The 14,012-nt window shown below is 36.0% G+C and overlaps 1 protein-coding gene across 1 annotated transcript in view; it reads left to right on the forward strand.

Moving 5' to 3' along the window:
• Nucleotides 1–14,012, forward strand: part of ADAMTS19 (ADAM metallopeptidase with thrombospondin type 1 motif 19) — a gene marked incomplete at its 5' end in the record, with an annotated part of 287,542 nt that overhangs the window by 220,369 nt on the left and 53,161 nt on the right. Inside the window, 2 exons of the mRNA XM_081232610.1 lie at nucleotides 8,880–9,037; nucleotides 12,750–12,903. Coding sequence (XP_081088736.1) covers nucleotides 8,880–9,037; nucleotides 12,750–12,903 — 312 coding nt within the window. The remainder of the gene's footprint in view (nucleotides 1–8,879; nucleotides 9,038–12,749; nucleotides 12,904–14,012) is intronic.

Consider the following 14,012-nt stretch of genomic DNA (forward strand, 5'->3'; position numbering starts at 1 on the left):
ACCAAGTGCAAATGCTTCTATGGATTTGCAGCACCGGTCTACTCTATAAAGTCCAGAACCCTCAAGATATTTGTTTTAATAAGGCTACCAAAGTGGCTGGTGTATGCAAATGCAAGTCCTTCTTGAACGTAAGTCAACTTTAAACAAGGCCTCAAAAGAATTCTATAAAGTTCAACAAATATAATTTTATAGTAAAAAAAAAAAGTTCAGAAAACACAGGTGGAGATAGACACTATAAGCAAAACAGTAAAACTAAGGGAGAGCAGAACCAGGCATATATATTTGTATCATATGCAGAAAATATAAAAATATTATGTTAATATGTTTAAGTGTATAAAAGAGGGATTTAAAAATAAACAAAAATTGACTGAAAGCATAGAGAACCAAATATAATTTTTAAAATGAAATTTAAAAAACTCAGTCAGTAGAAAACAAGAGAAAAACAACAAAAACATACAACAAGCAGGAAATCAAAAGATACCAACAATCTTAATAAACATTTAAAAACTAAAGTCTGTAGTTAAAAGATGAAAATTATCAGATGGGATTTTATGAATAATTCATGTATATTGTATTCATAAGAAATATATGTAAAACATGAGTTACAAAAATTAAAAATCAAAGAATGGAAACTGTACCAGAAAAATACGAATCAGAAGAATACTGATATAGCCATAGTAATATAAGTCAAAACTCATTTTAAAGAAAAATGTATTACTTGAGATAAAAAAGTTCACAAAATAATTATGAAAGAATCCAGTTTATCACAAACATATTATAATTTTAAATTATATGAACCCAGGAATATAGCTTCAAAGCTTTAAAGCAAAAATTGACCAAGAAAAATTGACAAATTCATCATCATCATGAAATTAAAAACACAAATATGGAGTAAACTGACTTCCAACCAAAATGTTGAGGTAATGCACAGAGAAAAAGTACTCTTTAGACAAATAATGCTGGAATAACTTGATATTTATATGAGGAAGAAAATTGAACCTTGGCCCCAACCTTACAACATAGACAAAAATTAACTCAAAATGGATTAGAAATCTAAACAAAGAAGCTAAAACTCTAAAACTTATAACAAAAAACATAATAGAAACATATTCATGACATTGTGGTAAGCAAGGCTTTCTTTACAATGGATTTGCAAAAATACCACCTCTTCCACCAAAAAGGCATATATTGGATTTCATCAAAAATAAAACTACGAGAGGACTGGGGTTAGCTGCGTGAACACAGCCTGAAGGGGTTAGTGTGCCACGGGTAGCCAGGAGGGAGTCCGGGAAAAGGTCTGGAACTGCCGAAGAGGCAAGAGACTTTTTCTTGCCTCTTTGTTTCCCTGTGCATGGGAGAAGGGATTAAGAGTGCTGCTTAAAGGAGCTCCAGAGATGGGCACGAGCCACGGCTATCAGCGTGGACCCCAGAGACAGGTATGAGACGCTAAGGCTGCTGCTACAGCCACCAACAAGCCTGTGTGCAAGCACAGGTCACTATACACACCCCAACTCCTGGGAACCTGTGCAGCTCACCACTGCCAGGGTCCCGTGATCCAGGGACAACTTCCCCAGGAGAACACATGGTATGCCTCAGGCTGTTGCAACGTCACACCAGCCTCTGCCACTGCAGGCTCACCCTGCACTCCGTACCCCTCCCTTCCCCTGGCCTGAGAGAGCCAGATCCCCCTACAGCTGCTCCTTTAACCCCGTCCTATCTGAGTGAAGAACAGACGCCCTTAGGCGACCTACACACAGAGGCAGGGCCAAATCCAAAGCTGAACCCCAGGAGCTATGCGAACAAAGAGAGAAAGGGAAATTTCTCCCAGCAGCCTCACGAGCAGCAGATTAAATCTCCACAATCAGCTTGATGTACCCTGCATCTGTGGAATACCCGAATAGATAACTAATCATCCCAAACTGAGGAGGTGGACTTTGGGAGCAACGACATATTTTTTTTTTCCGCCTTTTTCTCTTTTTGTGAGTGTGTATGTGTATGCTTCTGTGTGTGATTTTGACCGTATAGCTTTGCTTTTACCATTTGTCCTAGGGTTCTGTCTGTCCGTTTTTGTTGTTGTTGTTTTTAGTATAGTTTTCAGCGCTTGTTATCATTGGTGGATTTGTTTCTTGGTTTGGTTGTTTTTTCTTTCTTTTTAATTACTTAAAAAAATTTTACTAATTATTTTTTGTTTTTTATTTTAATAACTTTTATTTTATCTTTTCTTCCTTCCTTCCTTCCTTCCTTTCTTTCTCCCTTTTATTCTGAGCCGTGTGGATGACAGGCTCCTGGTGCTCCAGCCAGGTGTCAGGGCTGTGCCTCTGAGGTGGGAGAGCCAAGTTCAGGACATTGGTCCACCAGAGACCTCCCAGCTCCATGTAATATCATATGGTGAAAATCTCCAAGAGATCTCCATCTCAACGCCAAGACCCAGCTCCACTCAATGACCAGCAAGCTACATTGCTGGACACCCTATGCCAAACAACTAGCAAGACGGGAACACAACCCCACGCATTAGCAGAGAGGCTGCCTAAAATCATACTAAGGCCACAGACACCCCAAAACATACCACCAGACATGGACCTGACCACCAGAAAGACAAGATCCAGCCTCATCCACCAGAACAAAGGCACTACTCTCCACCAGAAAAGCTACACAACCCACTGAACCAACCTTAGCCACGGGGGGCAGACACCAAAAACAACAGGAACTCCTAACCTGCAGCCTGCAAAAAAGAGACCTCAAACACAGTAAGTTAAGCAAAATGAGAAGACAGAGAAACACACAGCAGATGAAGGAGCAAGGTAAAAACCCACCAGACCAAACAAATGAAGAGGAAGTAGGCAGCTACCTGAAAAAGAATTCAGAGTAATGATAGTAAAGATGATCCAAAATCTTGGAAATAGAATGGAGATAATACAAGAAACTTTTAACAAGGAACTAGAAGAACTACAGAGCAAACAAGCAATGATGAACAACTCAAAAAATGAAGTTAAAATTCTCTAGAAGGAATCAATAGCAGAATGACTGAGGCAGAAGAAAGGATAAGTGAACTGGAAGATAAATTAGTGGAAATTAACTACTGCAGAGCAGAATAAAGAAAAAAGAATGAAAAGAATTGAGGACAGCCTTAGAGACCTCTGGGACAACATTAAATGCACCAACATTAGAATTACAAGGGTCCCAGAAGAAGAAGAGAAAAAGAAAGGGACTGAGAAAATATTTGAAGAGATTATAGTTGAAAACTTCCCTAATATGGGAAAGGAAATAGTCAATCAAGTCCAGCAAGCACACAGAGTCCCATACAGGATAAATCCAAGGAGAAACACGCCAAGACACATATTAATCAAGCTATCAAAATTACATACAAAGAAAATATATTAAAAGCAGCAAGGGAAAAACAACAAATAACACACAAGGGAATCCCCATAAGGTTAACAGCTGATCTCTCAGCAGAAATTCTGCAAGCCAGAAGGGAGTGGCAGGACATATTTAAAGTGATGAAAGGGAAAAACCTACAAACAAGATTACTCTACCCCACAAGGATCTCATTCAGATTCAACGGAGAATTTAAAAACTTTACAGACAAGCAAAAGCTAAGACAATTCAGTACAAACAAACCAGCTTTACAACAAATGCTAAAGGAACTTCTCTAGGCAGGAAACACAAGAGAAGGAAACGACCTACAATAACAAACCCAAAACAATTAAGAAAATAGTCATAAGAACATACATATCGATAATTACCTTAAATGTAAATGGATTACATGCTCCACCAAAAGACATAGACTGGCTGAATGGATAGAAAAACGAGACCCATATATATGCTGTCCACAAGAGACCCACTTCAGACCTAGAGACACATACAGACAGAAAGTGACGGGATGGAAAGAGATATTCCATGCAATGGAAATCAAAGAAAGCTGGAGTAGCAATTCTCATATCAGACAAAGTAGACTTTAGAACAAAGACTATTACAAGAGACAAAGAAGGACACTACATAATGATCAAGGGATCAATCCAAGAAGAATATATGACAATTGTACATTTTCATTAATATAGCCCCGGACCGGGGCACGAACCCGTGTCCCCTGCATCGGCAGGCGGACTCTCAACTACTGTGCCACCAGGGAAGCCCTGATTCCATGCTTTTTATCTTTTATATTTTTAACTTTTTATTTTATACTGGAGTATAGTTGATTAACAATGTTGTGTTAGTTTCACGTGTACAGCAAAGTGATTCAGTTATACATATACATGTATTTATTCTTTTTCGAATTCCTTTCCCATTTAGGTTGTAGATAATATTGAGTAGCTTTCCCTGTGCTATACAGTCAGTCCTTATTTGTTATCTATTTTAAATATGGCCACTATTAAGATTGTTCTATCATTGTTTGCCAGCAGTTTGATTGTATTGTGCTTTGGTATGGCTTTCTTTATGCTTATCCTGTTTGTGTTCCAATGTACTTCTCAGATCTATAGGTTTATGGTTTATATCAGATTTGGAAAAATTTTGAACACTATGTCTTCAAATAATTTTTGTGCCTACACCTCCCTTTTTAGGGAGCCTTTATTCTAGGACTAGACCAGCTTTATTTCTAATATGCAGCCTTTCTATGTTCTCTTCTGAAGAGTCTGTATGTTCAGTAAGATATCTTCACTCTGATAGCATAGAATGCATATGTCTTCTAACCCTATGCAAGCTCCAGTAGTTATGCAGTTTACAGGTCCTAGGTAGTTACTCTTTTGCCAGCCTTGCGGAATTTCACCCCACTTATTTGCAACTTAGTAAAATATTTAGTTTCAGGCTCAAAGGAATACCTTTGCAGATTTTTTTCTTTTGCTTTTATCATATTTGTATTTTGGTTGGTTTTCCTAATTACCGTATCATAGAAAAAAATGCATTCTGTTTGTCAATGGTTCACTTCGTTTCCTTGATAAATACCAGAACTTTTAGGAAAAAAGACTTCTTTTGTTTCTTAAGAATTTAGTAATAATCAGTTAACTATAGGATTTATAGAAACTTAAGACTTTAAAAGAATAGTGCAAGTAAACTGAGATCATTCTCCTTTAAACTACCATGATAGTTTCTGCCACAAAAATTTTTGACAGATGAAGGATGAAACAAATGAAACAGTTATTTTTGAGTGGCTCTAAGAAATTCTGTTGTAGAAGTTTTAAGTTGCCAATATTTGGTGTAATACCATGCTGCTTGATGTTAATGGATAGTGTTGTAGGAATTAGAAGGTAGTTAACTTCTGTAATAGAAAACAAAGAGATAATTGTGAAATAGCACTTGACACTACCCCCCCCCACCGCCACCCATTTTCCCTGTGTCCTCTCAAAACACTATTGTGTCCTACCTGCCAGGTACCTGGTTATTCCCATTTCTTTCCCTTGGGTCATTACATAAACTAGTAAGGTTTAAGGTAGCCTCCAAAAGAGACATAAAAGTGGAAACGAAAGACTTTAAGGGCTCAAAGACAGACAGTAAGATGAACTGATAAATGATAGGGCTGATAGTTAAGTGTAAACAGTGAGAATATATAAGGAGGCTGTTGCAACTTAAATAGGATAGAGGTCTCTACACAGCAAGCACAAATAAGTGAAATCCTCTAGGTTATGTCCCTCACACTATGTCAACTTATGAAATATTTTGAAGTTCATTGCTGTGTGGCTCCCTCTTCTCCAGTACTCAATAAAACAGATTCCAGCTGCCTTAGCCAGTTTGAACTCCATTCTCTGTGTCCTCATCTCACTGAAGCCCTCGTTATCTGTGCTCTGCTTGAGTTCCCCCTCTCTGTGGTGGGGCCTGCTAAATATCTTCAGGCAGAAAGTCGAGTAATTTTAGAGAGCATTGGGTCTCGTCCTCTTAGGGATCACAGTTCTTTGTTGTCCATTGTCCACTCTCTGGGAACAGTTGTTTCATATACTGTCTAGTTTTCTAGTTGTTTACAGGGGGAGAGATAGTGCAGTTCCAGTTATTCAGCTATGGCCAGAAAAAGATTTTCTAAAAACATTTTTAAAGCTAATGAATTAAAAAACAAAACCAGGAAACACCACACACCCAGAGTATTGAGTCTGCATATAAGGTTGCTCTTAAGCTTATAAATTGTGTGGGTTTTCAGATACATGCATGTGGCATTTGGGCAGGGAATGCTGAATTCCAGAATACCAGTTGAGTCTCAACATTATACTATAGTCACCACAAAAGGTTTTTAAGGCATTTTTCTTAGAGATTTTCAGGAAATATTCCTTTATAATAGTGCCATGAATATATGTTGAGATACAGGAAAAAAGGATGGAATTATACTGGCCGCAGTACAAATCTAGGCCAAAAATAGGCCAAAAATCTAGGCCAAAAACTCTCAGAATATTTAATAGACCTTAGAGAAATACAAGGACATACTTTACCTTTTAGGCAAAATCATTATTTTTTTAATCAATCTAGCATTATCAGAAGTATATCCATTTGTAGATGGTAAGAGTTATTTGCAAAGTGTTGAGAGTTTTCTGGCAACGTATTTCCCTTTCAAGTTTAAAATTCAAGGTAAACATTAGTACTTGTATATTTTTCATACATCTGAAAATATTTATGCTTAATATTTTATCTAAAACATTATACTTTATATGCAGTATGTGATAAAGATATTACTTGGTAGAAATTAAGAGGTAGAATTTCAATACTTTTATTAACATGTTGCTTATAATAATGAGAATATAAACTCCAGAAAAATCTCTTAGTGGGCCAAAAAACCTTCATAGATAATTTATAGTTTGCTTAATTAATTTAAATTTAAAAGGAAAATAACTAATAAGCAAATGAAAAATATCTTTAACCTCAATAGCAAAAAGAGACTTTTCTAAAAAACTGGATTGTTCAAAATTCAAATCCTGATATTTCTCCTCAATTGTTTTTTTTTGTTAGCCTTTCCAATCTCACTGTTTGCTTTTATAACCCACTGTTTCTCATACTAGAAACGTGGCATCATCCCTGACACTTCCTTTCACACAGGACAACCAAGTCATCATTATATTTTATCAATTTCACTCCTAAATTCCTCTTTGCACTTTTCTCTACTACCTTAAGTCAAGCCACCATTACTTAGCATTGGGCTACTCTTCTGTCTTCTCTATACAAATTTGTCCTATGCAAGTCCATTTTCTGTACAATATTGTTCAAAATCTTGTATAGTTTTATATTTTTTCTTAGGAAAAAGCCTCTAAAAGTTAACAAGGCCTATAAGGTCTGGCTATTCCTTACTATCCAGCCTCATGAGTTCATGATCCACTTCAGTACATGTGGCATCTTCACATTTGCTACCTGATTCTCACCAAGCTGCAATGGTGACCTTGGCATCTGTAGTTCCCTCAGTCTTGAACACTCTTGCTTCTCTTTTTCCCTGGCTAGCATCCTCCATAAATGACATCCTTCAGGCAAGCCTTTCCTGATTCCTCCCTCACAAGTTTCAGCGTAATTATAATTAGTTGGTTACTTACGACTTGATTAATATCTGGTTTGCTAGTTAGATGATAAGTTCTATGAATCCAGAGACCATATTTCTATTGTTCATTTGGGAAGTCCCAGAACTTTGAGTATTTCCTGATTTATAGAGGATGCTTGATAAGCAATGATTTAGGCATGATTAAATCTTATACAAGAGAAAGGTGCTTTCAAGGAGTTGTTCAGAAATGGACACTCTCAGTCACTGTTACAAAAGCATAAATTCTTGCAAACTTTATGAAAATCAATTTGAAATTGTTTTTCCAAATCTTTAAATGTTTGATTTCTTTGACTCTGTAATTCCAAATCTGGGAATCTACCCAAGGGAAGTATTCAGGTATACAAATATTTAGTGTACAGTGCATTTATCTGAGCGTTATTTACAATATTAAAAAGTTGGAAATCCTCAGACATTCAATAAATAGAGATTAGCTTAAATAATATTTTGGAAGATTTATTGGCTTATTATCAACACATGTTCATAGCATTATGACATAAAAACCTTCAATGAATCTTCATGTAAATGTTTTTTGAAAGAGAAGTTCAATTATATGGGAGAGTTTAAAGTTTAAATAAAAAATAAAATCATTTGGAAAAAACAGAAGGAATCCTTAATTTTAAATGATAATCATGGCATGTCACTTCCATGTTATGAATCTCATTTAAATAGTAGCACAGATCAGGTCAAAAAAGAAAAAGAGAAAAAAAAGTATAGGTAAACAAAGTTACTCCACAAAATTTCATACAAATGATGGCTGTTTGTGGGTGAGAATTAGCATTTATCCTCCATTCTTGTACACAATAAATCACGAACTAGGGATGTTTAAAGGTTCTGAGTTCTGTTTTTTAGAACTAACACATTATCTTTGAATTGTTTTGTATTGAACATAACCCTGTCATTCTGATCTGTTAACATTCCATGTCATGATCTTTCTGTCATCACACTCTTTCCTGGGTGGCATAGGAGATACAGAGTATGCATAAGATGTAGTACCAGCCTTCACATTGTTCGTAGAATCATTGCATAGACAACACAGACACACATAGCCTTTAAAATAATAATATGTTGTTAAAGAATAAATGATTAAGGGACACAAAATAAGGTTATAGACATCAAGTGTTCAAAGGAGGTTGGAGGAGGCAAGGATGAACGTGACTGTATGGTTTGTGGACAGCTTCAGGAGAGAAGGAGAACTTCCTGTGGAATTTGCTGTGATTGCAGACTTTCCCAAAGAGGAGATGCCTCATGTTTTACATCAGGGAGTGTTGACCATTTAGTTTAGAAATGAATGAAATGCTTGTAACAAAATCATGCAAAGTGGATAGTGATTAATGATGCTGACTTGTTAATCTCATAATATTTTATAACCTTTTTATAGCCCTCCGAGACACTGGAAAACAGTCTATTAATAGTGACTGGAAGATTGAACACTCTGGAGCATTCAACTTAGCGGGAACTACTGTCCATTATGTAAGACGAGGTCTCTGGGAGAAGATCTCCGCCAAAGGTCCTACTACATCACCATTACACCTCCTGGTATGAGGGAACGAATCGATAACATTGCATAATCAGCTTCCTATGACAAAGGACATTCCCACCGTGCCTTCTCTTATCTTTTTTCCAAATTTGAATTGTCAAGTAAACATTTAAAATTATTTAAGAGGTGGGTTTTTAGGGTTTTTTAATGTGTTTGAAATCAAGATGTCTAAAAATGGAAATTATTACGAAAGGAACACCATATTTTAGGGAATTCACAGACTCACAGTAGAAGTGAATTAGCAGGCAATAAGGTTCCTCTTTCCCTAAAAGCATATGTTTACTAACCAGAGTGGATGTCTATAAAGAGAGTGCTATAATATGGCAAACCGTAGCATTTCATACATCTGTGAAATGGGCATTGCCTGAATCTGTATAAAATACCTTTGATAAAATTGTATTGGTCCTAGGGGAAAACGTTTGGTAAATATCTAACAAGGCTTCCAATTACCCCATTGTGTTCTTACTAGGTTAAGTGATTCCTGTAAAGAATTATGATAATTTGAATGTTTGGGATAATAAGTTTCTTTACCATGTAGCAGAAGACGAGGTCTGAGTTTGGAGTGAAAGATCAGGACATTGGGGCTCTGCGCCCTCGCTCATGGCAGGTCCACATGCCTCTTTTGACCTTCATCATTGCAGTCAATGCTAATGGCTCAGGAGTTTTTTCTTCTGGTGGCAAAGTCTGAGATTCACACACTTCAACACCTCTTTGAGTCCACACATAAAAACAACTCTAACATACAGCCAACTGACTATTTATTTGGAGTGTAGTGTGCCACATTATTTAATATCTCCACAAAATTAAAGTTGAATTATTCCTCAACTGGAGACATCTGTGTTGCTAGTATAGCAGCCAGAGGTTCAAATCTCATACTGGCCCATTTGCTTTTCCTACTTTAACATGCCTGCAAATCACCTGGGGTTCTTGTTAAAATGCATATTCTGGGGAGGAACCTGAGACCTGCATTTCTAACCACCTCTCAGGTGATGCCACTACTGCTGGTCCACTGACCACATTTCAAGTAAGAATGTTTTAGAGAACTGCAGTCAATAGACTTTACCAACAGGAATATGCATAAAGGGAGCAGGGTGAGTTGCATGGGGGCCTTCTGTTCCGAATCTTAATACTAGTAATAATATACACCATCAAGCACTGAGAGTCAGACCCTATGCAAAAGTGCTTTATGTTCATTATAGCATTTAATCCTCAAAATAACCCTGTGTAGTATGTGTTATTATTACTCCATTTTACAGATTAGAAAACACTAGTATGTAAAAGGTTAAATACTGTGCTCAGTGCCTCCCAGTAAGTTACTTAGCTTTGAATAAACCAGGTGTTAATCCACCTTCTATGCTGCCTCTCCTGATGCAAAGCTTAAATCTAAGTTCTTTACACTAGACAGCCTTGGATCATGAGTATGCATATACTTTAAATAATCATTTTGTTCATTTCCCCACAGTTCCTCTGGATCCTTTAATTTATATTGGAAAATCGACTCTGTGCCCTCTGCCATCTGGAGAGAGGGGAAAAAAATGACTAAACAAACATTGTATGACCAATATCTGGCTCTTTCCATGACTGGGTCACTTAGAATAACAACATTATCAACAACAAACATTTGTTTAATGATTGGGTTGCAGAAAATGCCATCAGGTTGCCTCCCTTACATGAATGTAAACTACGTTTTTTTTTTTAATGGAAGAAGACTGAGGCTCTTTAGTGAGCCTCTAATTCAGAATCTTAAAACAATATATGTGAGACCTCAGTGTTGGGCAGAGGGAGTTTCCTTGCTGCAGAATCCTTAATCTGACTGGTAATTACCAAGGTTTTTCCTGGAAGCATGAAACATAATTAAAATCAGTGAACTATGTCTAAAAGAAGGCATCTATGTGACCTGGATTTATTCAGTAATCCAAGGGAAACTGCACTTCTAAGATATTTTTCTTTAATGACTATTACAGATTGAAAGCTGGTACTGAATTTTGAAAGGCAATACCTTCTGCTGCCATGCTTCAGTATGTGCCCCTCAACTGTAACGCGGTCACACTTTCCTTCTTGCAAAGAATACTGCCAAGTCCAAACGGTTTAAGAAAGAGCTAATGATTTTGTAGCCAATGTCTTTATTTTAAATGGCATTAGGTGTTCAAGGACAATCTAAAGTTCTATCGATGAAAAGGTAGTTTTTTAAGAAAAAAAGACATGATTTCACTTAATTAAATAAGTTGGCAAATGATTTATTTATATGTTCATTTCATCAATTTAAAAATCATGTAATAGTCTGGTTATTTCCATAAACAAGGTGAGTCCATCTCTCTGTTTTTTAACTCATTTAGCTGAAAAGTCACTGGCAACATGAAATGAGATATTTAAAGCCAAAATAAGCACTGTGATATATTTAGAAATAGTACCCAGTATGTTAGTATATATGAAGTTTTAAAGTATTATTTTTATTGTTGATATAGTTGATTTATAATGTCATCATACTAGTTCCCCAATCCACATATTAAAATGTATCTTAGTATTTCTGATAATATATTGAGGCAGAATCTTAAGAAAAAGAAGTAAAGAAAATTAACCCTGAGCTCATTTAAATCTTTTCCTATTAAGTGTTAACTCTGTAACTTGTCATTACAACCACCTTGATACAGATTAAATATTTAAGTTTTCTAATACTTTAACATAATTTAAAATTTAGATATATATGTTTTTATACATCACAGCGTGTCATAAAGACTGCTTCCATAAATCCTCAGATCCATAGAAGTGATATATTCCATGGGCTTTTTTGACATATTTGGTGAAAATGTATTTATAAAGAAACATATATTCTCATTCATTCTTTTATTTAAAATGAGTATATTTCAGGTATTTTTCTTTCATTTAAAATATGTATGCTTGCCCATGATGATGCAGTTCTTAGCTTAATACTGGGTACCATGGGAGAACAAAGCAGACATGGTCCCTGCTTATGGTTTAGTCCAGTGTAGCCCAAAGTTCAGTCATTCTCATACATCCTTTATGGTTTCTTACACTGTTTACATATGTGTACATAACTGTACCATTATTAAGTTAATTTGCAGTTAGAAGTTCTTTTTAACATAAATTTCTTTTCAAAGGAAATGATCTTTATTATAAATGGAAAATTAGTAACCTTGCCAAAGGTAAACTGTAAGCGTACATGGAATAAAATTCTTGTCCTCTAATTGGCTTAGAAGTTCTCTACCCTTATGGAGTGAAATGATTCCCAAAATCTTCTCTTCCTCTGTTGACACAGCGACTTATTATTCATCTTTCTTTTTTATATGAGTGGAACGGCTTCATTTGATATTATATCATGGGTTATATCTTGATGTTATGTAGGACACATATCCCTGTCCCCTCTACTAAAGTCATCTCATACATGTACCATGCTTTGAGAGACTGTCTAGTCCATCAACTTGGGAGAACGTGATGTGGTATCTCTGACCTTATTCAGGAGGGCTATTTTTTCATGCTGTCTTTAGCTCAAAGGTAAGTGTGTAACTCCAGTGATTTCAGAAGTAGGACAATTTCAACATTTAAGCATAATATCTCAAGTCTACTATGTATTAAAGGAGCATGCACACCATGCAAAAAGCATTTTAAGGTATTCGTATCCTTAGTTTTATGCTTTACATTGAATATGCTCTACTTTGATCCATCTGCCTTGATCACTTTTATATATTATAGGTGCTGCTGTTTCAAGACCAGAATTATGGTCTTCATTATGAATACACTATCCCATCAGACCCTGTACCAGAGAATCAGAGCTCCAAAGCACCTGAACCCCTTTTCATGTGGACACACACAGGCTGGGAAGATTGCGATGCCACGTGTGGAGGAGGTGAAGTATTTTTCAGTATTTATCTTTCCAAAACAGCTTCTTTTCTGATTAACCATTGATAATTAAGACAGGTCCATAACCCCTTATCTAAAATTTCAAACTCCATGAAGGATTGGAAACTGAAAGTTTTTTGCGACACGTTTAGTGCCTAAATGCCTGAACTATTTTGCAGCAAAATCTGGCATGAATTGAAGAAAGGCTAGGTACAGTTGTTACATATGTCACTCAATATGATCACTCATTGTATTGCCTTGCATAAATATTAACACCTATGTGGGCTGCCCTAGATACCATACAGGTTGTTATGTCATATACTTACACTTTTATATTTACTTGGGACACTATACCATTTAGAGTTCAGAGAGATAGGAAGAAACCAACAAAGCATATTAAAATAAGTAGCCAACAACATTGGAGAAAAAACATGCAAATGAGAATGCTTTTCTGTAAGTCAAGTGAGAAAGTATTTATTACAAGAAAGAATTATCGACTGTATCAAAAGCTGCTAATAAGTCAAAAATAATGTGCATTGAAATTGACTATTACATTCAAATATATTTATTGTATTTCAAAAGATATTATATTTTTATATTTGAAACATAGAGGTCAATGATGACTCTGTCAAAATTACTTTTAATGATTTGGCTCAAAAGACCAAGTGGAGTGAATTCAAGAGAAAATAACATGTGATGAATTGAAGAAAGGACTCGAGGTTACAGGAAATTTTGCTGAAACAAGAAAGCAGAGAAATGTGGCATTAGCTGGAAGGGAATATGAATCAAAGAGTTTGTTGTTGTTTTTAATATGAGAAATTATACATGATGATTTCCCAATGTGAGTTTTCTAGAATAGAACAGAAAACTAGTGGTGCAAAGGAGAGAGCAAAAAATTTCTGGAGTGATATCCTTAAGTTGGCAGGATGGATGGAATGGAATAGTTGGCTTTGGATAGAAATATGGAGAGCCCATCACTAGTAACAGGAGAAAATACAGTATTTTGAACAGAAGCAGATGTTGGAAACTTGTGGTGGTACTCATTTGGTTGCATCTATTTTATCAGTAAAGGCCATTTTGCTGCGATTAAAGGTGAGAAAGGAGATATGAGAATTT

Source organism: Mesoplodon bidens, assembly GCF_964165515.1.
Source record: "Mesoplodon bidens genome assembly, chromosome: 4".
Taxonomy (NCBI): Eukaryota; Metazoa; Chordata; class Mammalia; order Artiodactyla; family Ziphiidae; genus Mesoplodon; species Mesoplodon bidens.